This window comes from Oryza sativa, chromosome 2, assembly GCF_034140825.1.
Source record: "Oryza sativa Japonica Group chromosome 2, ASM3414082v1".
NCBI lineage: Eukaryota > Viridiplantae > Streptophyta > Magnoliopsida > Poales > Poaceae > Oryza > Oryza sativa.
In genome coordinates, this window is record NC_089036.1 from 2,413,204 (window position 1) to 2,439,293 (window position 26,090).

At 44.9% G+C, this 26,090-nt stretch overlaps 4 protein-coding genes across 4 annotated transcripts; 1 reads left to right on the forward strand and 3 right to left on the reverse strand.

Annotated features, from left to right (window-relative positions):
• The first annotated feature begins 942 nt into the window (after positions 1 to 942).
• LOC4328276 (auxin-induced protein 15A) lies at positions 943 to 1,776 on the forward strand. The gene has a single exon (XM_015768115.3). It carries the CDS (start codon positions 1,135 to 1,137, stop codon positions 1,501 to 1,503), a length of 369 nt encoding a protein of 122 aa, XP_015623601.1. The 5' UTR covers positions 943 to 1,134; the 3' UTR covers positions 1,504 to 1,776.
• Positions 1,777 to 3,041: 1,265 nt separating this feature from the next.
• On the reverse strand, positions 3,042 to 3,871 carry LOC4328277 (auxin-induced protein X15). The gene has a single exon (XM_015768114.3). It carries the CDS (start codon positions 3,801 to 3,803, stop codon positions 3,411 to 3,413), a length of 393 nt encoding a protein of 130 aa, XP_015623600.1. The 5' UTR covers positions 3,804 to 3,871; the 3' UTR covers positions 3,042 to 3,410.
• A 2,633-nt stretch (positions 3,872 to 6,504) lies between these two features.
• LOC112937998 (uncharacterized) lies at positions 6,505 to 8,011 on the reverse strand. Its single transcript, XM_026023532.2, has one exon. The coding sequence runs from the start codon at positions 7,821 to 7,823 to the stop codon at positions 6,729 to 6,731; it is 1,095 nt and encodes a 364-aa protein (XP_025879317.1). The 5' UTR covers positions 7,824 to 8,011; the 3' UTR covers positions 6,505 to 6,728.
• A 1,390-nt stretch (positions 8,012 to 9,401) lies between these two features.
• On the reverse strand, positions 9,402 to 10,258 carry LOC112937997 (uncharacterized). Its single transcript, XM_026023531.2, has one exon. It carries the CDS (start codon positions 10,237 to 10,239, stop codon positions 9,574 to 9,576), a length of 666 nt encoding a protein of 221 aa, XP_025879316.1. The 5' UTR covers positions 10,240 to 10,258; the 3' UTR covers positions 9,402 to 9,573.
• Positions 10,259 to 26,090: the final 15,832 nt, after the last annotated feature.

Sequence of the window (26,090 nt, forward strand, 5' to 3'; positions counted from 1 at the left end):
ACAGAGCACAGAATTAATATTAATATTAATATTAATATTCCTTTCGTACCATTTCGTCCTCTTCCGGCCACTCTGTCATCAACGTCGTCGCCAACTCACAACACGGATAGATTTCATGTTGTTTATATTATCTCACAAATTCTCTCTTGGACTACTAATACTATATATTTGATCTTCTTCCGTGTGGGGTCCCTTCTTGCTCTATGCTAATTAATGGTAAATTAACTCTGGCACGATTTTTTTTATTGCAGTTTTCGTCGGATTACACAAGTGAATGGGAAGTGATAAATCCGTTCATACATGCACTAGGAACTAGTTAGTCTTAATCCATGTGCTAATTGTGAAAGTTCAGGTTGAGTTTGGTTGTCTTGTTTTTAGCCTAGTTAATTGCTTACATCACAGGCTCACAGCACATAACCTTGCACATCATATCTAAGGTTAGTTTCACCTGTGTACTTGCATAGAACTATAAAGGCCGGTGCTAATCTTGGGCCTTTAAAAAAAAATCTTAGCAGGTGAATTTTAAACAGAGCAATTATTTATGGACTCTTTAAGGCAAGCATGGTCCATGCTTTTTCAGAAAAAGCGGGTTACTCAACCAGCAAATCTGCTGGAACAACACCTAGCTTAGCTAGTACTACAGCTAATTTGACATTCATTCATTCCTCAACAAAATAAAAAACTAAATAAACAAACAGACCCAAATCATTACAGTCCACATAGCTCCAAATCTCCAGCTTAAATTAGCGAAGATCACCTAATTAATTAAACCCAAGCACACACACCACCCCTTCCTCATCGGCCACTGACAAGTGGGCCCCACCAGCCATCTCGACGGAGCCGGGCCCACATGTCAGTGGGACACCCCCTAATATGAAGGAATGGTCAAAAAAATGCAGACGTGTATCCAAATAAAAACAGCCACTATGCTACAAAGGCTACAGCTTTGCAATTCTGAACAAACCAAACCAAACCAAAACAAAACAAAATCTGCCGCCCTCGAATTCTCGATCGCCGTACTAGTATAAGAATCCCCCCATCCTCGATCGATCGATCCATCACCACGAAGATTACGGAAGATCATTCTTTTCTTGCGAGAAAAATCTGTTCTTGGGAGAGAAGATTTGATCTTTGATGATGATGGGGTACTTCCGGGCGCCGAGGAGGAAGGCGGCGGCGGCGGCGGAGGGGGAGAGCGTGCGGGCGGCGCTGCTCGTCGGCGGCGGCGGCGAGGAGGCGGCGGTGCCGAAGGGGTACTTCGCGGTGTACGTGGGCGCGGAGGCGAGGCGGTTCGTGGTGCCGACGAGCTACCTCCGGCAGCCGGCGTTCCGGGGCCTCATGGAGCTCGCCGCCGACGAGTTCGGCTTCGCCCAGGAGGGCGGCCTCCGCCTCCCCTGCCGCGAGGAGGACTTCCAGGCCACCGTCGCCGCGCTCGACGCGCGCCGCCGCCCGGCGAGCGGCGGCGCGATCATGAGCACCATGGTCAAGGCCAGGTCGTTGTAGCCACTAGCCCGCCATAGGAGAGAAAATTTCCAGAGGAAGAATTCTTTGGTTGATTCGATGTGGCTCGATGTACACAACACAAGCATGGTGATCTGATCTGATCTGATCGATCGAAATCGCCATTGTTCATGTACTTTGATGATGCGTGTGATGGAGCGGTAGATAGAGTGGTAGAAACTAGAAACGATGAAAAATTACTGTTGATTCTGCAAAAGACTCTGAAACTGACATGAAAGGTGGAAAAAAAAAAGAGTTGCATCCTGATCTTATATATATCCTCTCTCTGGTTAATCAGAAGCTTTAATTTGATCATAAACCTCTCATTCTTGATTATGAATGAACTGGAGGATTGATGTTCTGCTTCATCAATGAAGGTTTTGTGCTGAGCTTGCCTGCAGGCTTGCAGCATATCTCAGTTCGATGCATATGAGCAATTATTTTATTTGAGTTAATAATTATTATGTGTGGATCATCTGAAATGATGATCCTAGAATGAAGTATGCATGTGACTGGATGATCACACTTCAAGGCAAGTAGTAATTGTTTTCATTTAAAAATCTCCCCTCTTTTTTTCTCCGGTTACTGATAGAAGAACAGCATCTCCACAAATGGCACTTCCAGAATGCTAATGTTCAGGTTAGGTTCTGCAAGATATAGAAGCTGTCTAGCTCTTTCCAGATGGCACCTCAATCTGTTCTGAATGATGTCCACGTTTGTTCAGAAAATAGAATGCAGGAGGCCTACCATTTCCTTCTTTTTTCTGTTTGCAACAAGATTTGTACTTGCAGCTGGCACAACTGAAACAGGTGGCGCAATATACCATACCAGTGGTTAACTTCAATACTTTCTTTTGCGTGGGTGATTAACTTTAACAATGTGATCATTCTTCAAATACAATGTCATTCTCAAAGATTGCATCTGACAAGAGGGCATTACAAGGTAGGAGTAGATCTTTGCATGAGACTAGCATGATTTTTGTGGCTTCTGGTTCCAGGCATTTCAATGTTGCATCTGTCAGAGCACATGTGCAAAAAGATTTTATGCTATGTATTATTGTTCCTAATCTAGTGCCCCTGCCATGTGTAACTGTACGGCATCTTTCTTCTCTGGAACTCTCATTTAACTCTGAATAATAATATAGTCTAGGACTAAAGGACATGTCATGGCATTCCTTAATGGAGAGGAATGAGGATTAGTCGAAGGTACTAGTAGACATAGTACATGTGTGAAGCATCCAACAAGAGAGACAATACTAAGTTACATTAAAACTCCAGAGAATATAGAGATTAGTGAGTTCAGAAAGAGCATGTGTCAAGAAGAAACAATTTAGCAAGAGAGGCACTAAAATTCAGAGGGTTGACTTCCCCATGATTCTTGCAGATCTATTGAATGATTGTGTTGTTAATCAGGAATTCAGGATTGAACCAGTGAGAGCTTCCTACATCTGAACACATACTTGAGGATTCAGAGATGAGTTGTCATCTTGTCATTGAAAGCTAATTTTAAACAAAAAGCATCAAGGTGCAATGACATATATATTGAGAGAGAGAAAAAAAATACAACTATTAATATTACTTCCTTGAGACACAAGTTCAAATAGCACAAATGAACACTGTTCAACTTCAGAACATACAAAATGAAAGTGAATAACATCGAACAAGCGGGTAAAGAATTATCAACAAAGAATAAGTTTACCTAAGATACTTTTTTTAGATAATGTGAATCCTTGATTTTTTTTCCTCTAAAAAGAATGTGAATTCATAACCTCATCCTCTTGAACAAAGTAGCAAAGCTCAGCAACTCCAAACTCTTCCTCCTCTTCTCTTCAGAAGACCAAGAACCAAGAAAACAACAGCAACAAAGTGCAATAACAATTGAGTGCAAAGGGGAGAAACTAAGAAATACCATCATCTGCACAAGATCTCATGCTCTGAAGAAGAGTAGCACATTGCTGCCTTCTCATCCTTCCTGCCAACCAGCCTCAAGATACCCTCAAACACCTCAACATCACATGGAATCCTCAGAGCTCCCTCATGCTGGAACCCAAACTCCTCCTCTGCCTTCCTGAGTAGCTGCTCAAATGCCCAGTGGCCAAGATACTCTGTGGGGATGACAAACCTCCTCATCTCCTCCCCGACGCACACCGCGAAGAACCCTTTCGGGACCGATGCACCGCCGCCATTGTTGTTCTTGCCGGCCTTTGGTGCAAGTGCAGCCCTCTTCCACCTCTTGAGAAGCTGGTGCAGCCTCACAATGTCCCTGATCTTGTTGCTGCTTGCCCTGCCTCCTTGCTCTCCCATTGTTAGTGCTTTTGTGTTTATCAGATTGCTTGGTGCAGAGAACAATGTGGGGGGAGACTGACAATATATAGGTGTTTAGATTAGTGTTTAGTTGCAGCTAAGTTTGTTCCTTGAGTTAGTTTGAATGTACTAATCAATGGTTTGATATGATCCCTTTTCTTAATGTTTGAGGCCTCTGTTCTTAATGTTGATGTTCTTAGCATAATAAACTAAAGCAATTAAGGGAAACGGACACCACTAGTTTCTGAGGGTTCTTTCATTGTAACACATAACCTATATTGCATTTTTCCCCACGAACGCACAAAAGGATTACACGTTATTTCATTAGAAGAAAGCAGTATGCATAACCTATAGTGCACATTGAAATTGGAATCATTTCTTTCTTTCTGCAGTTAAATCAGCTTGAATTTACTTCCTTCAACTTCATTAGATTGACAAAATTATATTCCAAAAACTAGATTGACATAATAAACTATATCTGGTTCAAGGAAAAGAAAGAATAATGCTAAAGTGTGAAATTGGTGAAAGATTCCTGACGTTTCGTACACGGCCGTTGGATTTCTTTTCTGAATAAGTTGTTCTTTCAATATCATGTGAAAAAGCTGACTGCCTCCTGGAGAATGCAAAGTGTGATCCAACTGATGAAAGATTCCATCACCCTGCCTAATGATGAGCAAAGGGCCAAGAGATGCAATCAACACCTACTCTAGTCAGTTTATCAGAGCAACTACCATGCATGATTTGCCTCAATCTCATCATTGCTGAGAGCCAAATTAGACAGTTCATGGATTGGAAAAGGACTCCTCTAGTCCTAGCTTTAGGTAGCATCACAAACTACTCTTGAAAGTTTCAGTGCCTGACTCTGAAACAAAAGGTGTGTTTAGTGGTTTAGAATGTCTCTTTCAGTTTTCTTTATGCTGCTGAAGTACTTCTACTAATCATTGGCAATTATGCACTTTTCTGCTTATGTTTGTTTATTAATCCTCTGTATCTTCAAACTAATTTGGGGGTTATTGGGTCAATATCAGTTATCAGACAGTCAAACTTGATAATGTTTCATATTTCTCATGCTTAGTTAGGCTCTTGAGAATCCACTTCCAGAAAACTGTCCAATAACCAAGGCAGATTACTCTTAAACCTCTGATTTCTCATATCTTCGAACTAGTCATGCTTCTAGAAAAAAAAAACAATTACGTGTCATGTTTCCAGCAGTAAACTGTCCAATGACCAAGGCAGATTACTCTTAAACCTCTGATTACATACTTTTCTGACACCTTAATTTAACTTAGATTTGTATTTTGGCTTGCATAGATTCACGCACCAGGGTTTAATTTGGGTTTCAGGTACAAGAAAGGACACCAACTGCTAATTAACCTGCCATGCATGCATCTGAACTGAAGCAATGTCAGGTTCACTAATAAACACGTCTTAAACAAAATAGAGATACTCTCAGGATAAAGGACTCCAACTTAAACAAAACAAAACCTGTGGCCAAAAAAAGTCTTTTTTTTTTGCATCAAATGCATTACTGAAGAACAGAAAATAAAGCATCCGAGCAGAGCGAAGCAGATATGAAGTACCATAGGGTCAGCACGCTATTTAACATTGGCATGGAATGTAAATGAATGTCATTTTCACCTCCATACTCACAAACATATGACTGGTAGACCACGATGAACACTGGTAAATACGTTTACTCAATTTCTGTGACATATAACTTTTGGGGGGAATACACAAAAAGCTTGTGTAGGTTTGTATTAAGATGAGTAACAGATGATAAGTATCACTTTCATAATCATTTTCCAAAATAGTAGGTACAGATTTAACTTTTACTGAAATAATGCCCACTAATATGACAATATACAATGACAATAATGCCATTCTAGTGTTTGTTATTTGACACAAACAGAAATGTGTCGATAAAATTCGAAACAACAATGTTTGGGTTGCTCAGCTGTCAGATTCATGAAAAGTTATCAACTTCCAATTATATGAAGGGGGTGTTCTGTCTGCTTGCATCAACTACGATCACTTTCTGCAGTGAGACCTACCAAATCTATGCAACCACCAATCAGGATTCAGGAACTTCAGATTAGAAACTTTAAGGAAACACGCAATGATCAGCATGATCAAGACATCATAGTGTCTTTCAGATACCGGTGACCCAAAACTTCAGACTAAAGGCTTGTTTGGATCAGTGCCCTACCAATTTTTTGGAAGTTTTGGCACTACCAATTATTTGGTAGAATAAATTTGTATTCATCTTATTTGGTTTGCTACCAAAATGTAGCCAAATTGTGATATCATAGTGAAGAAAGTTCTAGATTGCTACCAAATTTAGGATGGGCATTACCAAAATGTTGGCATCAGTCCAAACAAATGGCGGGTACTATTTAGGCTACCAAAATATTGGTAGGGCAAATTTTGGTAGCAATCCAAAACTACCCAAAAACCTTTCGAGTATCTTTACGATACTCTCTACTAGTAGTATTTCACTACCGTGGTAGAACTAGAAGTGATCTTTTTCGTTCATTTATGAGTACTACTATTAATATAAAAAACATTCTACTCTGCAGTTGATGCGGTAGTATAAATAGATATGACCCATTAATTTAAAAAACTAAACTGTCTAGATTGGTTCACCTACCATTAAAGAAAAACACCTCAAATCTTTAAGGTTGAGATGAATGGTGCAGCTAGAAGAATGTGAAGGATTAACCAAATCAAAGTTTAATAAAACACTAATAAGTAGGATTATAATCTACTACTTCCTCCGTTTCACAATGTAAGACTTTTTAACATTGCCCACATTCATATAGATATTAATGAATCTAGACATTATTATATACATAGATTCATTAGCATCTATATGAATATGGGTAATGCCAGAAAGTCTTACATTGTGAAACGGAGGGAGCGGTAGTTTTAGAGTACATGAGTGGGGTGGTATTGACCGAATCTATAACGGCACGACTTGTGCTTGACGATGCGGGGCTTCCCGCCATGGCCGCCGCCGGGCGCCACCTCGACGCCGGTGAGCATGGAGAATTTCATCTTGTCGTGCTCGCCGACGCAGCAAGGGTAGCTGCACGTCCCGCGGCGAACGACCCAGAACACCTTGGCGACGCACAGCTTGCCGCCGCCGAGGTGCACGACGTGCGACGCGACCTCCCGCGGCGCCGCCAAGCCCTTCCACTCGCCGGGGCTCGCCACCGAGAACCCCTTCGACTGCACGCTCGCCGCCGGCGCCCGCGGCTGTGGGGACGCGGACACGTCCCACGCGGCGAGGACGGTGTCGTCCATCTCCAGGAAGCCGACGCAGAGGCCGTGCTCGGGGACATGCTCGGCGCGGCCGCGGAACGGCAGCCTCCAGTCGCCGGCCTTGCTCCACGCCGCGCTCGCCGTGTCGAACGAGTAGGTGGCGCGGTCGGTGGACACCAGGATGTGCGAGTCGCCGATCGCCGCGTACCCGTGGATCTCGCCGGCGGCGGCGTCGTGCACGAACGGAGGCGGCGGCATGGGGCGCCAGTGGCGCGCCTCCTCGTCCGCATTCGTCATCCACCCGGAACGGCGTTCACGGTGGACGAGCGCCTCGAACGAATACTCCGGCCGCCGTCCCTCGCCGCCGCCGACCTTGTCAGGATGAGGTGGCGTCACCATGACGTACAGGTCGCCGGCGACGGCGAGCGACACGGTCAAGAACTTGGGCGATGCCATGGGGGGCAACGAGCGGACGGTGTGCGCGGCGGGGTCGTAGAGGATGGCGCGGCGGCCGGTGTCGTCGACGGTGACGATCTTGTCGTCGCTCGTGCGCATGAAGTTCATCGACGCGCTGAAGCCCATGGCGGCTGGAGGCAGGCGAGCGTCCTCCACCGCCGCCGCCGCCGCCGACGACGACGGCGACGCTCGGGGCAGTTGATCCTTGGGGTAGAAGAGACGTGACGTGTCGATGCGGCGTAGCCTCTGGGTGAGCGAGTTGTCGCCGCAGAGGTCGACCATGTAGAGGAACCGCCGGATCATCGTCGTCGTCGTCGCAAAGCCGGCCGGGTTGCCGTCGGTGGAGCTCGTCCGGAGGCAGGCGGCGGCGGCGGCGGCGGTGGGGCAGGACAGGGCGAAAACCGAGAGAGACGCGGAGGGAAGGAAGACGAGTCCGTCCGTGCGCAGTACGTGAACGTTGACCCCGTTTGCTCCTGTTGTGGGTCCCACTTGGGGTACAAGTTTTTCCTTTGGGGGAAGTTTTTAAAAAGAATTGAAATTTTAGAGGGATAAGACTGCTTCGTTTGATTAGAAGATATGAGAGTTATGGTGGAATAGGGATGGAGAATTGTTGGAAAAACTCCTTTCTAATAGGAGGGGTGGTAATTGGGAGGAAATTCCTCCTTTATTTTGTCTAAACAAAATCTCAACCATTTATTTTTTATTTAAGATTTAATCTCCAACTAAAATCCCTATTAGTTCCAACCATCTCTACCAAACAAGAGTTTGGGACTAAAAATAAAATTTTCATATTAATTTCATCATCAATTCACTCATCTAACTCCCTATTATTTTTCCTCAAGTTGTTAAACAAGCTGCTATAGCAATTTCTTTTTTTAATACTTATATAAATTAGTATATTATAGTTATAGAATAGTTACAACGAAATTATATAATAACTACTCTCTCCGTATTTTAATATACGACGCCGTTGACTTTTCGATCAACGTTTGACAATTCATTTTATTCAAAATTTTTGTGCAAATATGAAAATATTTATGTCATGCTTAAAGAACATTTAATGACGAATCAAGTCATAATAAAATAAATGATAATTACATAAATTTTTTAAATAAGACGAATGGTAAAACGTTGGACAAAAAATTAATGGCGTCATACATTAAAATATGTAGGTAGTATATTATAATTAGATCTGAAAGTTTTCTACTAAAAGAACTTACCACAGTTTTACCAAGTTTTCCACTAAAAGAACTTACCAAGTTTTACAGATAGTCCCTAGTATTTATTTAGTGTTGTTTTTACATTAAGAATTGTGTTTCTTAATTAGCTAGCCCAACACATTAAGAATTGTGTTTCTTAATAAGCTAGCCCAAAAGTACGAGAGAGGGCCAAATCAACAAGCATACTCCTCTTTGTGTATAATATTTGCAATCAAATTTGTTGTATTTATTCGTATTTATATAGGTAAAATTTAAATTTACGTGTTTGTCTTTATATTGATCTATCTCGTAAAAGAAATTGTAATTTTTAATGACTTTTAGACAACATACGAACGTCATCTCCTCGAGTGGCAGAAAATCACATGCTGCTTATCTGGAATGGTGACTGCCATTTGTTTCCACCAGTATACGTTTTTGGCACATTGAACGTTCTCTTCTGATGAGTATTTCAGGTTATAAATGTTTTTATCTTTCAGGTGCTTCACAAAAGAATTGCATCCTTCAAATCATTCATGTCTGTCAAAGGAGTTTACAGAGCTTTGCAATACAGAGTTCTTAGAGCTAACCGATAAATTAAACTGTGTCGTATAAAAACAGCAGGATTAGACGCTCTTGTTCTCGGTGCGTACGTTTCCAGAACTATTAAACAGTGTGTGTTTTATAAAAATTTTTTATAGAAAAGTTACTTTAAAAGATCATATTAATTTATTTTTAAAATCTAAAATAGTTTATTCTCAATTAATTATGTGCTAATAGTTCACTCATTTTGCGTATCTTTTTTTTTTCATCTCCTCTAAAACACACCCTACCCTAAGTAGGATTACCTACTAGTATTAGAGTACATAACAGGGGATGTGGTGTTCACCGAAGCTGTAACGGCACGACTTGTGCTTGACGATGCTGAGCTCCCCGCCACGGCCGCCGCGCGCCACCTCGACGCCGGTGAGCATGGCAAATTTCATCATGTCCTCCTCGCCGACGCAGCAAGGACAGCTGCAGGTCCCCGGGCGCGCGACCATGTACAGCTTGGCGACGCACAGCTTGCCGCCGCCGAGGTGCACGACGTTCGTGCCGTACGGCGCCTCCGGCTCCGGCACCTCGAAGACCCCGCACCCGGGTTGCGCCGCCGGCGGCGGCTGCGGCTGTGCGACGGTGGAAGCGGACAGGTCCCACGCGCCGAGCACGCCGTCGTCCGCCGCGGAGAGGCCGAACCAGAGGCCGTGCTCGGGGACGTACTCGGCGCGGCCGCGGAAGGGCAGCGCCCAGTCGCCGGCCTTCTCCACGCGGCGCTCGCCGTGTCGAACGAGTATGCGCCGTAGCTGTGGGTGGACACCAAGACGCGCGCGTTGTCCGGTCTCCATGACGTAGAGATCGTCGCCGACGGCGAACGACTGGGTCCAGAACTTGTACTCCACCATGGAGGGCAAGACGCGGACGGCGTGCTCGGCGGGGTCGTAGAGGATGGCGCCGCCGACGATCTTGTCGTCGCTCCTGCGCATGAACTCCGTCGACCCGCAGAAGGTCACCTCTGTCGGAGGCAGCGGGACGTCCTCCACCGCCGCCGACGATTAGGGCACGGGCAGTGCATCATTGGGGTAGAAGAGATGTGATGGGTTGATGCGGCGTAGCCTGCGGGAGATAGGGCCGTGTGATCTGTCGAAGTTGTCGCCGGATCATCGCTGTCCTGGGCTCCAAGATGCCGGCGGCGATTGGGCGCTGCCCTTCCGCGGCAGCAGCTGCCGCCGCGCCGCCGCGCTCGCCGACCGCATCTACTCCTCGTTCGCAAATGCTAACCCCATTAGCAGATTGGGAACAATTCCCAATAATCGCTCCGGCATCTTGGAAAAAAAGAAAGCGAAGAAGCGATTTGGGAAGACGAAGAACCGGCGATTCCTCTACATGGTTGATTTCCGGGCTGTAGACCCCTCCTTCCAGAGGCTACGCCGAATCGACCCATCAAGTCTCTTCTACGCAGACCCGGCGGCGGCGGCGGCGGCGGCGGCCGTGGAGGACGTCCGCCTGTCTCCAGCCGACATGAACTTCTTTCCCCCCCGGTAGCGATTCGGAGACGGACAACCTCACGTGGATGAAGATCATGCGCAGGAACGACGACAAGATCATCGCCGTCGACCATGCTGGCCGCACGATCGTCTACGACCCCGCCAAGCACAGCGTCGGCGCGTTGCCCGCCATGGTCACGCCCAAGTTCCGGACGCTGTCGCTCGCCGTCGGCAAGGATCTGTACGTCATGGCGGTGTCACCTCGCCCCGACGGCGTCACCGACCGTTCTTTCGAGGCGCTCGTCCGTTGCAAGAAGGAGGCAGAGGACGGTTGCCTCTGGCGCGCCATGCCGCCGCCGCCGTACGTGCACGCCGCCGGCTACGAGAACGCCGTCGGCGACACCTGCGCGTACGCGGCGGTCGGCGGCTCGCGCATCCTGCTGTCGTCGAGGAGGCACGGCACCTACTCCTTCGACACGGCGCGCGCCACCTGGAGCAAGGACGGCGACTGGACGCTGCCCTTCAGCGACCGCGCCGAGTACGTCCCCGAGCATGGCCTCTGCTTCGGCTTCTCCGCCGCGGACGACGACGTCCTCGGCGCGTGGGACCTGTTCTCCTCCTCCACCGTCCAGCAGCCGGAGCCGCCACCGCCGGCGCACCCCGGGTGCAGGGACTTCGCCGTGCCGGGGCCGTCGCGTCGCAGGGCGCGCCCGTCGCACGCCGTCGACCTCGGCGAATACACCGAGGTGTACTCGTCGCACGTCGTGCACATCGGCGACAGCAAGCTGTGCGTCGCCAAGCTGTACACGGTCTCTCGCCGGGGGACCTGCACCGAATACTGCTGCGATTTCGAGTCGGATGAAAGGAATTTCGCCGTGCTCACCGGCGTCGAGGTGGTGCGCGGCCACGACGACGAGCTTCGCATCATCACGCATAAGTCGCAACGTTATAGTTTTGGTGAACGCTACATACCCACATCTGTACTCTGACACTGCTTAGGATTTGCTCAATAAACCTCTGTTCTGTTAATCATGCTGTTTTTGCATGATGCAGACTTATCGGTTAGCTTTAAAAGCTCTGCATTCGAAAGCTCTGTAAACTATTTCTTTCACGATGACTAACTGTTTCACTCATTTAAATCGGGTGTTGTTTCACCTTATAAAAAACAATGTTTCAGCAAATAGCAAAAGAATGTTTTAGTTTACTGCAACATTTAATTCATACATAGTAAAACATTTTTCGGTGGAACAAAAAATAAAACGAATTCCCTTAATAGGGGTTTCCAAAATATTTGTATTTTTTGTTGGAATGGAGTATTTCAGTTCACTGTAACATTATATCTACTATAAAGAATGCCCGTGCGTTGCAACAGGTGAGTATTTTTAGCGACACATGTTTTGGTGTAATCGAGCGAACAGAGAGGAAAGATGATGCCTGCTGGATTTTTCTTATTTTCTTTCACCCTACACAATCTAGTTATCTTGTGTTACGGTAGGATGGAGGACTCATAAATGGACGCAGTATCTTGAGCCATTCGGACTGCAGCTGGAGGTTCACCCACTGAGGAGAGCGTCTCTCAACACTACAACAATAAGTGGATGTGGACCACGTCACTAGTACAGATCCTATCATCTGTGATGGGCTCAATTATGCCTATACTACTTGGACCGTCAGAACGAAGTCATCTTAATCGGGCTTAAATTTTCACTGTTGTAGATGTACTCACTCTAGGCCGCCCAAGTACATATAGCCCGTCACTGATAACACTCATCTGTGACGGGCAAAGATTTAAGCCCGATTAATATGACCTCGCATATCTCAATTGGGCCTAGACACCGAGCCCGTCAGAGATGAGAGTCATCGGTGACGGGCTCCAAATATGGCCCGATTGAGATGACTTTAAAGCCCGTCACCGATGACTCATATCGGTGTCGGGCTTTTGTTGATGCCCGTTAGAGATAACTTTTACTTAGGTCATTTTTCTATATAACTTTTTTTTAACAGTTTGAGTTTGAATTTGAAAATATGACAACTTCAAACAACATTTTTAAATACTAAATGATTTTAAATGAAAAAATTATCAACAAAAAAGTTGTATAACATACCAATATTTACAACTTTTATTTTTATTTTGGTTATTTTTCTATATAACATTTTTTTTGAACAGTTTGAATTTGAATTTGAAAATATGACGACTTCAAAACAACATTTTCAAATACTAAATGATTTGAACTAAAAAAGTCATCAACAACAAAGTTGTATAACTCATCAAGATCTATAACTTTTATTTTGGTCATTTTTCTATATAACGTTTTTTTAAACAATTTGAATTTGAATTTGAAAATATGACAACTTCAAACAACATTTTCATATACTAAATGATTTCAACTAAAAAAGTCATCAACAACAAAGTTGCATAACTCATCAATATCTATAAGTTTTATTTTTGTCATTTTTCCATATAACGTTTTCTTGAACGGTTTGAATTTGAATTTGAAAATATGACAACTTCAAACAACATTTTCATATACTAAATGATTTCAACTAAAAAAGTCATCAACAACAAAGTTGTATAACTCACCAAGATCTATAACTTTTATGTTTGTCATTTCTTCATCCGACAAAGTGTTAGTAACATTGTTCACAAAATTTACATATCTGTGTTATAGTTTATAAAACTAGATGAGAGATATATGAATTTTGTGAACAATGTTACTATCACTTTGTCGGATGAAGAAATGACCAAAATAAAAGTTATAGAACTTGATGAGTTATACAATTTTGTTGTTGATGACTTTTACAGTTGAAATCATTTAGTCTTTGAAAATGTTGTTTGAAGTTGTCATATTTTCAAATTCAAATTCAAACTGTTCAAAAAAAAAATGTTGTATAGAAAAATGAACAAAAATAAAAGTTATAAATATTGATGAGTAATACAACTTTGTTGTTGATGACTTTTTCAGTTGAAATCATTTAGTATTTGAAAATATTGTTTGAAGTTGTCATATTTTTAAATTCAAATTCAAACCGTTCAAAAAAACGTTATATAGAAAAAAGACCAAAGTAAAAGTTATAGATCTTGATGAGTTATACAACTTTGTTGTTGATGATTTTTCCATTTGAAATCATTTACTTCCCCAAAAAATATTTGAATTTCTTATACTTTAAAATACAAATTTTATATAGTTTAATCAAACCCGGATGGAGAAATGACCAAAATAAAAATGGTAAATCTCAATGAGTTCTACAACTTTGTTTTGTTTTTGATAGCTTTTTCATATGAGTTTATTTAGTATCATAAAATTCATTTCGAAATTTATTTTTTCCTAGAAGTCTGATTTGCCTCCTACTCATGATAATACTTGCTAAATATATATTTGATCCAATTAACTCGGATTTGCTGGTGAAATATATGATATGTGAATGTGGTTGTGTTATGTGAATGAATGTATGTAAATAGGGGATGCTAGGGTGTGACATCCTTGCCCAAGGCTTAATAGGATTACTAGAATACTCATACCAACAAATTACAATTTCTTTCTCGAAAGCCAATCTCTAAAAAACTATAAGGTTAAGCGTGCTTGGTCTAAAGCAATTCTCGGATGGGTGTCCCATCGGGAAGGCACACAAGTGAGGTTTGGATGGGTGACTGACCGGGAAGGCACAACAAGGCTAAGCAAAAAAATAATTTTTTTTTTGGATTATACCAATCTGTGATGGGCTATAATCTAGGCCCGTTAGAGATGAGAGTCATCCGTGACGGGCTACAATCTAGGCCCGTTAGAGATGAGAGTCATCCGTGGCTAAGCAAAAAAACAAAATTTATTTTTTTTTGGATTATACTAATCTGTGACGGGCTATAATCTAGGCCCGTTAGAGATGAGAGTCATCCGTGACGGGCTATAATCTAGGCCTGTTAGAGATGAGAGTCATCCGTGACGGGCAATAATCTAGGCCCGTTAGAGATAAGAGTCATCCGTGACGTGCTATAATCTAGGCCCGTTAGAGATGAGTCATCCGTGACGGGCTTTTGTGTTGGCCCGATTCAGATGTGTCATCCGTGACGGCCGGATGCTCGATTGAGATATTTTCTCACATCACTGACCTTTGCTTAGTGATGGGGGCCCTGCCCGAAAGAGATGATGCTTTAAGCCCGTTAGAGATGACCAATCCCGTTCTAGTGCGTCTAATGGCATCAAAAGTTTAATGGTGTAGAGCTCTATAATTTCACCTAATCCTTGCTCCAAATTAAATTGACCTTCAATCGAACGTCACCAGCTCTGATCTAACTTGAAAAACCTCGATCTGCCGCACCCGACCTTTACGTGGCTTAGTCACCCACGATAGATTCAACTAAAACTGATACGTCAAAAAAATGAACAAATTTATTACGTGGTAGGTTACCGCTAAGGTACGATAATGGTAATTGCATGATAACCATATTAAAATCAAATAAATTAAAAAATCATTTAAATTTTTTGATAAATTTTATCTTCACGATTTGCTATTGTTACCGCAGTTTGGATGACAATTTGGATGATACTTTTTATATTTCTAGTTTTTTACTACATATTTGCACCTACTGAAAATTGAGTCTATCTCGTGTTTGTGATTTTCTGTACAACCAGCTAGCTATCTCGGATGGGTGACCTATCGGGAAGGCACACAAGTGAGATTTGGATGGGTGACTGACCGGGAAGGCACAACAAGGCTAAGCAAAAAAACAAAATTTATTTTTTTTGTGGATTATACTCATCTGTGATGGGCTATAATCTAGGCCCGTTAGAGATGAGAGTCATCCGTGACGGGCTATAATCTAGGCCCGTTAGAGATAAGAGTCATCCGTGACGTGCTATAATCTAGGCCCGTTAGAGATGAGAGTCATCCGTGACGGGCTATAATCTAGGCCCGTTAGAGATAAGAGTCATCCGTAACGTGCTATAATCTAGGCCCGTCAGAGATGAGAGTCATCCGTGACAGGCTTTGTGTTGGCCCGATTGAGATGTGTCATCCGTGACGGCCGGATGCCCGATTGAGATATTTTCTCACATCACTGACCTTTGCTTAGTGACGGGGGCCCTGCCCGAAAGAGATGATGCTTTAAGCCCGTTAGAGATGACCAATCTCGTTCTAGCACGTCTAATGGCATCAAAAGTTTAATGGTGTAGAGCTCTATAATTTCACCTAATCTTTGCTCCAAATTAAATTGACCTTCAATCGAACGTCACCAGCTCTGATCTAACTTGAATAACCTCGATCTGCCGCACCCGACCTTTACGTGGCTTAGTCACCCACGATAGGTTCAACTAAAACTGATACGTCAAAAAAATGAACAAATTTATTACGTGGTAGGTTACCGCTAAGGTACGATAATGGTAATTGCATGATAACCATACTAAAATCAAATAAATTAAAATATCATTTAAATTTTTTGATAAATTTTATCTTCACGATTTGCTATTGTTACCGCAGTTTGGATGACAATTTGGATGATACTTTTTATATTTCTAGTTTTTTACTACATATTTGCACCTACTGAAAATTGAGTCTATCTCGTGTTTGTGATTTTCTGTACAACCAGCTAGCTATCTCGGATGGGTGACCTATCGGGAAGGCACACAAGTGAGGTTTGGATGGGTGACTGACCGGGAAGGCACAACAAGGCTAAGCAAAAAAATAAAATTTATTTTTTTTGTGGATTATACTCATCTGTGATGGGCTATAATCTAGGCCCGTTAGAGATGAGAGTCATCCGTGACGGGCTATAATCTAGGCCCGTTAGAGATAAGAGTCATCCGTGACGTGCTATAATCTAGGCCCGTTAGAGATGAGAGTCATCCGTGACGGGCTATAATCTAGGCCCGTTAGAGATAAGAGTCATCCGTAACGTGCTATAATCTAGGCCCGTCAGAGATGAGAGTCATCCGTGACAGGCTTTGTGTTGGCCCGATTGAGATGTGTCATCCGTGACGGCCGGATGCCCGATTGAGATATTTTCTCACATCACTGACCTTTGCTTAGTGACGGGGGCCCTGCCCGAAAGAGATGATGCTTTAAGCCCGTTAGAGATGACCAATCCCGTTCTAGTGCGTCTAATGGCATCAAAAGTTTAATGGTGTAGAGCTCTATAATTTCACCTAATCTTTGCTCCAAATTAAATTGACCTTCAATCGAACGTCACCAGCTCTGATCTAACTTGAATAACCTCGATCTGCCGCACCCGACCTTTACGTGGCTTAGTCACCCACGATAGGTTCAACTAAAACTGATACGTCAAAAAAATGAACAAATTTATTACGTGGTAGGTTACCGCTAAGGTACGATAATGGTAATTGCATGATAACCATACTAAAATCAAATAAATTAAAATATCATTTAAATTTTTTGATAAATTTTATCTTCACGATTTGCTATTGTTACCGCAGTTTGGATGACAATTTGGATGATACTTTTTATATTTCTAGTTTTTTACTACATATTTGCACCTACTGAAAATTGAGTCTATCTCGTGTTTGTGATTTTCTGTACAACCAGCTAGCTATCTCGGATGGGTGACCTATCGGGAAGGCACACAAGTGAGGTTTGGATGGGTGACTGACCGGGAAGGCACAGCAAGGCTAAGCAAAAAAATAAAATTTATTTTTTTGTGGATTATACTCATCTGTGACGGGCTATAATCTAGGCCCGTTAGAGATGAGAGTCATCCGTGACGGGCTATAATCTAGGCCCGTTAGAGATAAAAGTCATCCGTGACGTGCTATAATCTAGGCCCGTTAGAGATGAGAGTCATCCGTGACGGGCTATAATCTAGGCCCGTTAGAGATAAGAGTCATCCGTAACGTGCTATAATCTAGGCCCGTCAGAGATGAGAGTCATCCGTGACAGGCTTTGTGTTGGCCCGATTGAGATGTGTCATCCGTGACGGCCGGATGCCCGATTGAGATATTTTCTCACATCACTGACCTTTGCTTAGTGACGGGGGCCCTGTCCGTAAGAGATGATGCTTTAAGCCCGTTAGAGATGACCAATCCCGTTCTAGTGCGTCTAATGGCATCAAAAGTTTAATGGTGTAGAGCTCTATAATTTCACCTAATCTTTGCTCCAAATTAAATTGACCTTCAATCGAACGTCACCAGCTCTGATCTAACTTAAATAACCTCGATCTGCCGCACCCGACCTTTACGTGGCTTAGTCACCCACGATAGGTTCAACTAAAACTGATACGTAAAAAAAATGAACAAATTTATTACGTGGTAGGTTACCGCTAAGGTACGATAATGGTAATTGCATGATAACCATATTAAAATCAAATAAATTAAAATATCATTTAAATTTTTTGATAAATTTTATCTTCACGATTTGCTATTGTTACCGCAGTTTGGATGACAATTTGGATGATACTTTTTATATTTCTAGTTTTTTACTACATATTTGCACCTACTGAAAATTGAGTCTATCTCGTGTTTGTGATTTTCTGTACAACCAGCTAGCTATCTCGGATGGGTGACCTACCGGGAAGGCACACAGGATGGGTGACCTATCGGGAAGGCACAAAAGTGAGGTTTGGATGGGTGACTGACCGGGAAGGCACAACAAGGCTAAGCAAAAAAACAAAATTTTTTTTTTTGTGGATTATACTCATCTGTGACGGGCTATAATCTAGGCCCGTTAGAGATGAGAGTTATCCGTGACGGGCTATATTCTAGGCCCGTTAGAGATGAGAGTCATCCGTGACGGGCTTTTGTGTTGGCCCGATTGAGATGTGTCATCCGTGACGGCCGGATGCTCGATTGAGATATTTTCTCACATCACTGACCTTTGCTTAGTGACGGGGGCCCTGCCCAAAAGAGATGATGCTTTAAGCCCGTTAGAGATGACCAATCCCGTTCTAGTGCGTCTAATGGCATCAAAAGTTTAATGGTGTAGAGTGTAGAGCTCTATAATTTCATCTGATACTTGCTCCAAATTAAATTGACCTTCAATTGAACGTCACCAGCTCTGATCTAACTTGAATAACCTCGATCTGCCGCACCCGACCTTTACGTGGCTTAGTCACCCACGATAGGTTCAACTAAAACTGATACATCAAAAAAATGAACAAATTTATTACATGGTAGGTTACCGCTAACGCTAAGGTACGATAATGGTAATTGCATGATAACCATATTAAAATCAAATAAATTAAAAAATCATTTAAATTTTTTTGATAAATTTTATCTTCACGATTTGCTATTGTTACCGCAGTTTGGATGACAATTTGGATGATACTTTTTATATTTCTAGTTTTTTACTACATATTTGCACCTACTGAAAATTGAGTCTATCTCGTGTTTGTGATTTTCTGTACAACCAGCTATCGTGCTGGATGGCCTTCTTCCCTTCTCTACGCAACGATGCCTGAGATCTTGCTAGCCAATCAGGGGCGGATCTACAGTATGAGGACCGGTGTCAGGCGACACCGACGACATTCGGCAAAACCTATAACAAAACTGCTTATCTATATATTATAACACCATAATCTAAGTATAATTAGTATACTATGACACCGATAGATCCGTTATGACACCAACGAATCGATTTTTGATCCGCCACTGTAGCCAATCATTTTTGCTCCATGAAAATAGGAGTCCAGCTTTGATTTGCATGCATGCAAAATCTATCCACGTGCAAAGATAGTTATCGGTCCATCTTGATCCGGACTGACCGGCCCTTGCTGCGCACAGAGAACACGTCTCGTGCGAAACGGAATACGATGGATCATACATGCGACCTAATTCCTCCGTTTCGCAATGTAAGTCATTCTAGTATTTCTCATATTTATATTAATGGTAATGAATCTAGATAGATATATATGTCTAGATTCATTAACATTAATATAAATATGGGAAATACTAGAATGACTTACATTGTGAAATGGAGGGAGTACCAAATATCACGGTAAAAACATCTTAAATTTTTTAAATATCGTGTTTGATAATTAGCATATTGACACTGTTAGGCGCTAGCTACATGACGATGTCGATACTCGATAGAGATTTGGCCGGCTGCCAATGGAAACGGAGACGGATACAGAGCAGGTCGATCGCATATGTATACGTGGATTTATGTTTTTTTTTTGCTGGGTGAGATTTCTTTTTTATCCATGATCCATCAACGCCACACGCTTTGGAGGAAATAAAAAAAATCCCGTGCGAAGCGAGACGGGCAGGCTAGGTCGATCGCGGCCGGAAGAAGCATGTGCGAAACGGACTCGGACTACACGTGAAGCGCGGCGTTTGGCGCGTGCATGCCAACGCGGAGCGGGGCGTGGCTCATGAGCGAAGCAGAATCGGATAACATGACGTACAAAATAGTTTTGACAAAAACACCTTCAACTTTTATAATAATAGAGATATATAGTGAAACATTATGAATACATTAGGTGAAACATTTTTGGTGGAACATGTCGACGAGTGATACTCGCGGACCGGATGAATAAAGTATTAGGGTACGTTGGAACAGGGGTCTACGTAGTATGACATTAAAGCAGACAAAAGACAAGGATTATACTGGTTCAGGCCCCTTATCAGGTAATAGCCCTAGTCCAGTTTACATGGGATTGATGATGATGAGAACATATTACAAAGAGAGTAACCGAAACAGGCGATACCGACGAGATCGTAGTCAAGGGATTCGACGAGATCTCCCGGCGAGTTGGCTCCGTGTACTCCGACTTCGTAAACTTTGGTGGGTGTGTTGGCGATGAGATTCAATGATCCTTACCGCCCTCAGGGGTCCCCTTTTATAACGTAGATTATCTTGACCCCCAAGCAAAGCTTGAGGATATGTAATCTGGCACGATATAGTAGAGATTCTATCCCCTCCGAGTAGGACTCCGGTAGTTTCTTAACTCATAGAGATATTTTCCATAGTTTGAGATAAATTCCTAACAGCATATACGGAAACGATCCGTGCACGTGAAGGTTATCGGTATATTCCATAAGTCGTAGTATAGAGGGTATGCCTTATCCGTAACCTACCCTGACAGAACAAAAAATAAAACGAATTCTCTTAATTAATAGGAGGTTTCCAAAATATGTGGATTTTTTTGTTGTAATGGCAGGTGGGAGCAGAGAATACGGTAGGGCCTAGAGCCTGCATACACGCATGTAGAGGGAGGGGCGCACGGGGGAGTGTCCGATCCGGCTCCGCCGCGTCGGTCGCCCGGGAGAATCAAGAGCAAGCTATGTTATTTGGACGGTGAAGCAACTACGTGCATGCATGCATGCATAGTAATGCACAAACATATATGGTGCTCGATTATGAGTGAGGTGATTAGCGGAAGAGAGATAAAATCAGATGAATAAAAAGATAAACAACAAACCAATTGATTTTATCTGTAGCAACTTGATCGAGTTGGTTGCTTGGCGCGAGCGCTAGCGATGCGCTTGTCACCGGACTATGGCCCAGCAGCAGAGAAACAAAACGAACTAACAAATCAAATCAAGTTTATCTCCATCGATTGCTTCTGCGCGGCACCGACCTCCTAGACTTTATTTTCCACCCTAAACAAGGACGTCGTCGGTGAGCGAGAAGACGCGCGTGCGCTTCGGCGGCGCCGCCTAGGTTTGCCATGGCTGCAGATTGATCGTGTTTTTTCATTCAGAACGGAAGCAGGAGGGAGGAAGAGAGGGATGGCTGGGGTTACCTTTTGTCGAGCTGAGGGAGCGCCGGCGCCTCCGGTGTCGTCGCCGTCGCTGCCGCGCCGGAGAAGGGGGGTTGGATTTGGAGGAAAAGGAAAAGGCGGCGATGGGAGGGAGTCGGAACGAATCGAGGCTGTCGCCGTGCTCCCCTCCTCCCGCGTCGTCGTGTTTCCTAGCTGCAGCTGTCGCCGCCGGGAGCCAGCCGATGTTGCGCCGCCGGCCACCGTCGCGGCGCCGCCGCCCTCCTCTCTCCCGCCTCGCCTGCCGGCCTCCCGCCGCTTTGCCTTGCTTAGAAAGAGAGAAGAGGAGAAAGAGGGTGATGGCGTGGATTACGCTGACATGTGGGGTCCATGTGGATCCCATGTTCTCTCCTTCCAGGTGCTTTCCTCCGGCTACAGGTGACTCTCGTCATTCTTCTTTTCTTCTGGCTGGCAGCCGCTGGCAGCTGCCGTTTGCACTGGGGATGCGGGAACCCGGCCGGAGTACGGGGCCCGGAGGGGCCCAGGGGCGTGGACTAATTTCAACCCGTTCTTCCCTCCGGGGCCGGGTGAACCCGCTAGCGTGCGGGGGCGGGGACGTTTCTATCCAACCCAACCTCGCCCTGTCTTGTTGTCATCCATGTTCCCGTCGCCACCCACTGGCTGGCCAAGAGATAGATAGAGGAAGAGAGGTAGAGGGGCTATGACAAAATCACTTAGGATTGGATCAAGGGGGTATTTTGTACTTTTTCGAGTTCAGGGGGTTATTCGATCGACTACGATAGTTTCATGGGGTAATTCGTACCTTTTCCTTTTTAAAATCCATTATGCGTTTATCAAATTTAATTTGTATGATCTAAAGTTTGCATGATCTATCAAATCCGTGCAATCAATCGATCATTAAACTTTGGATTATAAGATTAACAATGTCGAGCTGTGCATTTAATCAAGTGGATGGATATGTGGTGTTTATCTAAAAGGTAGGAGTTTGCATGAAACCAAAGGAACAAATGGCTCGTACCGAACAAAGCATGCCCACGAAAATTGTAAAAGATATTTCTCTAGTAAACCAGTCCATTACTTCTCTACTATTATAAATACTGAAGATGCTTCGTCGAAATTTTGGTACGTCATCGTATTTGAGTTGGTTTTGAGTTGTTTATATGCCGTTCGCATCCAATTCAATTTGAGTCTAGAATAACTATTATACGCTCATATCCTAGCGCAACCCCTCCTCTCAGCCCAACCCAACCGATCCACACCATCCCACAAGCCTCCACTCGCCCCTCTTTCGTTCTCTTTTTCTTCTTTCTTTTCTCTCGATAATTCTGATACTCTCCCTCTCCTACCAATCTCCTTTTCTTTTCTCCTCCTTTTCTCTCTATTCTTTTTTTTCTCCCTTCACAAATAATTTTTATGCAACAATTTTGTTACATTGCAAATGCTTTCCATCTACAGTAAAAAAAGCTTTTGCTAATTGAATAATGAAAATTTTAATTTTTGATCTATAAGATATAGCAAAATGCACCGCCGTTAACTTATGAAAGTCACCCAATTAATTTGTGAGGCTATAGAAACGTGTATACAAGGGATATTTTTGTATGATACGTATAAAGTGGGCGTAACCTGGTTCATTGCTATATATGATTTTTTGACTTTGTGTTTGCAATTGTTTTGTTTTGTTTTGTTTTATTTTAGTTTGTTGTTTAAATTAACAAAGTGTTTATCAATCCTGTTGCAATGCATAGATATTTTTTTTACTAACTATATATAAACTTGTAAGGAAAATTTTAGTAAATAAGTCACCGCTTAGACACTAACTATATATAAACTTGTAAGGAAAATTTAAGTAGTAAATAAGTCACCGCCGACGGGCCAACACCACGGCGGCGAGGATGCTCGCCAACTTCGCCGCCCTCCCCATTTCACCGACGGCGGCGCTGAGATGGAAGAAGTTTGGGGTGGTGATGTTTATTAAATATTTTTGATATGTTTTTTTCTTTTGAATTGATATGAGATTGTGTGAGAAAGGGGGTGGAATTATTGGGATGGAATTGATTTCCTCAAATTCTAAGGCATCTTAAGATGATGATCATGTAGTTTGTTTAAAATATCTCTAATAGCATACTGGAACCAACATTCCAAAATTGATCTGTCATATTGTCATACAAAACATCATGGGCATTCATGGGCTTGCTACACATCACCGCTAAGAAATGGTCCGTCATATTGTCATACAAAGCATCAGGGCATTCATGGGCTTGCTAAACATCACCACTAGGAAATGGTGAACAAACTCCACAATATCATAAAACGTGTCCAGCCAATCACCAAGCAAGCATCTGTTTATATTTTCTATTTGTAGAACAAAGAGAAGTCGAAGTGGTCGCAGGCACAACAGCGGGCGGCGAAGTAGCAGGTGGCAAGGTGGCTTAGCTACACAGGGTGGCACGGGCGAAACCCTAGCCGCCGCCGCCCCTCCTCCTCCATCCTCCGTGCCTCGCCGCTGCCGGAGCTCGTCGCCGGCAAAGCCGGGTGACGCGCTGGGATGGCGGCGGCGGGGCCATTCTCCTCGGCTCCATCTCGCCCGGTGAGGGCGTGGCGACGATGGCGGCGGGACGACGAGGTCGCGGCGACGGGGATGGCGCGGCGACGGCGCTGCGGTAGGGCTCTTCACGGCGACGGCGGCGGGGCTCTCCGCGGCGGTCGGCTCCGGCTCTGGCTCCAGCGACGGGTGACGGAGTTGCCAGATCCGGTTGCCCCTCTCCGGGGTGGCCGGATCTGGCCGGAGGCGGCGGCGGCTAGCGGCGAGCAAGGCCACGGCGGCGGAGGCGGTGGGGGTCGACGCGCGGGGAGACGCGGCTGGAGGCCGGCGTGTGTGCTGGCCGCGGACGGTGAGGAGGCTGCGGAGGCCGGCGCACGAGGAGGCCGCAGTGCCGCAGCGAAGGCTCGGCCGAGGAGCGTTCTCCGGTGCCGGCTGCCGCACACCTGGCAGGGGGGTGGCTGGCGGTGGCGATGGTGGTGGATGTGGCTGCGACGAAGTTCGCGACGACGGCGGCGGACTGCGGCGCGTGCCGCGACGCCGGTGACCGTGTCAAGAACCTCGCCGCCACGAGGGAGGCGTGGCGCCCTCGTTAATGCTCCGGCCATGAACGCCGTGCCCGTGAAACCTGTTCCATTCCAAGTGAAAGACCAGCAGCTGCGCGCCTTACCTTCTAGTAAAGGGCGAATGTTTCCGGGCTCGCCTCTTCGAGGGGCCTCCGCTCGTGGACAACCTCGAAAAGTCTTAATCATCCTGGTGCTATATGAAAAAGGCCGTGCGTGCTAGAACTCTCCGTTTCTGGCATGCTATAGTTCTTTTAGTCTCTCGACGACGGGAATGGGAGATGACCGGTAAGCCAGATGCTTCGCGAACCACCGGCTCTTCGATCTCTATCTCTGCGTTGCACTCCGAGTAAAGATATACCTCCATTCCTTTTCAGAAGGGTTCTTCCCTGTGCTATAATGCTGAACTAAGGACGTTCCGCCTTATCTATAGAAGCTTACTGGGATGATACCCCTGGAGGGGGGGATCATTCAAGTAAGGTTTCTGGCTCTTTCTTTGTCGTAAGGTCTAGAGTTGGACAACCATCATAGCACTCGCCCGCTATATTCACCCTAGCCCACAAGCACAAATCTTCGGCGGGTCTCTTTATATGTCTTGTCCAGAAAGAGGAGGAGCACATACATTTCTTTAAAAAAAGGTAAAGCGTTCCCTCGCTACAAAGAAACCCTTCATCTAGTTGACTTGAACCCCATTCAACTCAACTCGATTTCAGGTTTTGCTGGAGGTACTAACCACTTAGTGATCGGTCCGCTAGTGCTTCCTTATAAAATAATATATAGCTAGCTGTAGTAGAAATGGGGTAGTGCATTGACCTTACTCAGTTTATTAGTGCCATGTGAATCGCTAGAAACATGTGAAGTGTATGGCTAACCCAATAACGAAAGTTTCGTAAGGGGACTGGAGCAGAGGAAAGGTATAGTCTCGTTAACAGATAAGGAAAAGTGGATCCCGTACTGACATAGTATAGTCTATTGATACAGTATCCACCCAGGCTCAAATCAAACGACAGTGAGGAAGGTGAGTTGGATGCCTCATGTCAAATGAGACTTTCTCCTCACCAAATTGAAGCGTGAGCTTCCTCCATGACGCCGGTGACCCGCGCTGCGCGCTGCACCTCCAGATCCGTGCCACCCCGGCTGAATCTGGATGACTGGCGCCTGGCGGCGCTGGCTGGCGACGGTGGCGGCTGGACGGTGGTGGCTGACGGTGGCGGCTGGCGACGGTGGTGGCTGTGGCGATGGCGGTGGCGGCTGGTGACAGTGGTGGCTGTGGCGATGGCGGGTTGGCAAGGCCATTACCCGGGGCTGACGGTGCGTCGTCGACGGCGGCGGCATGTGGAGGTGGGGAAGGAGTCTGGCGGCGGGGAAGGAGGAGTCCGGGTGCGGGCGCGCCGTCGACGGCGGGAAGAACTATGGGCGGTGGCCTTGGCCGATTCGCTGAAGGGACAATGTTGTTGACATCCTTCTTGCGCGGATTGGTGGTGTGGGTTTGGGCAGGGAATCGCGGGCGAAAGCCTTGCCGAGCCGTTTGGCCGGCTGATGACGGCAACGCCGTTTGGTGTCGTTCCCCTCCTTAGAGGCGTCG

Bases quoted from the DNA above. Each gene is read 5' to 3' on its own strand.
- LOC4328277 (XM_015768114.3), bottom strand. From the start codon at position 3,803: ATGGGAGAGCAAGGAGGCAGGGCAAGCAGCAACAAGATCAGGGACATT.
- LOC4328276 (XM_015768115.3), top strand. From the start codon at position 1,135: ATGATGATGGGGTACTTCCGGGCGCCGAGGAGGAAGGCGGCGGCGGCG.
- LOC112937997 (XM_026023531.2), bottom strand. From the start codon at position 10,239: ATGCGCAGGAGCGACGACAAGATCGTCGGCGGCGCCATCCTCTACGAC.
- LOC112937998 (XM_026023532.2), bottom strand. From the start codon at position 7,823: ATGATCCGGCGGTTCCTCTACATGGTCGACCTCTGCGGCGACAACTCG.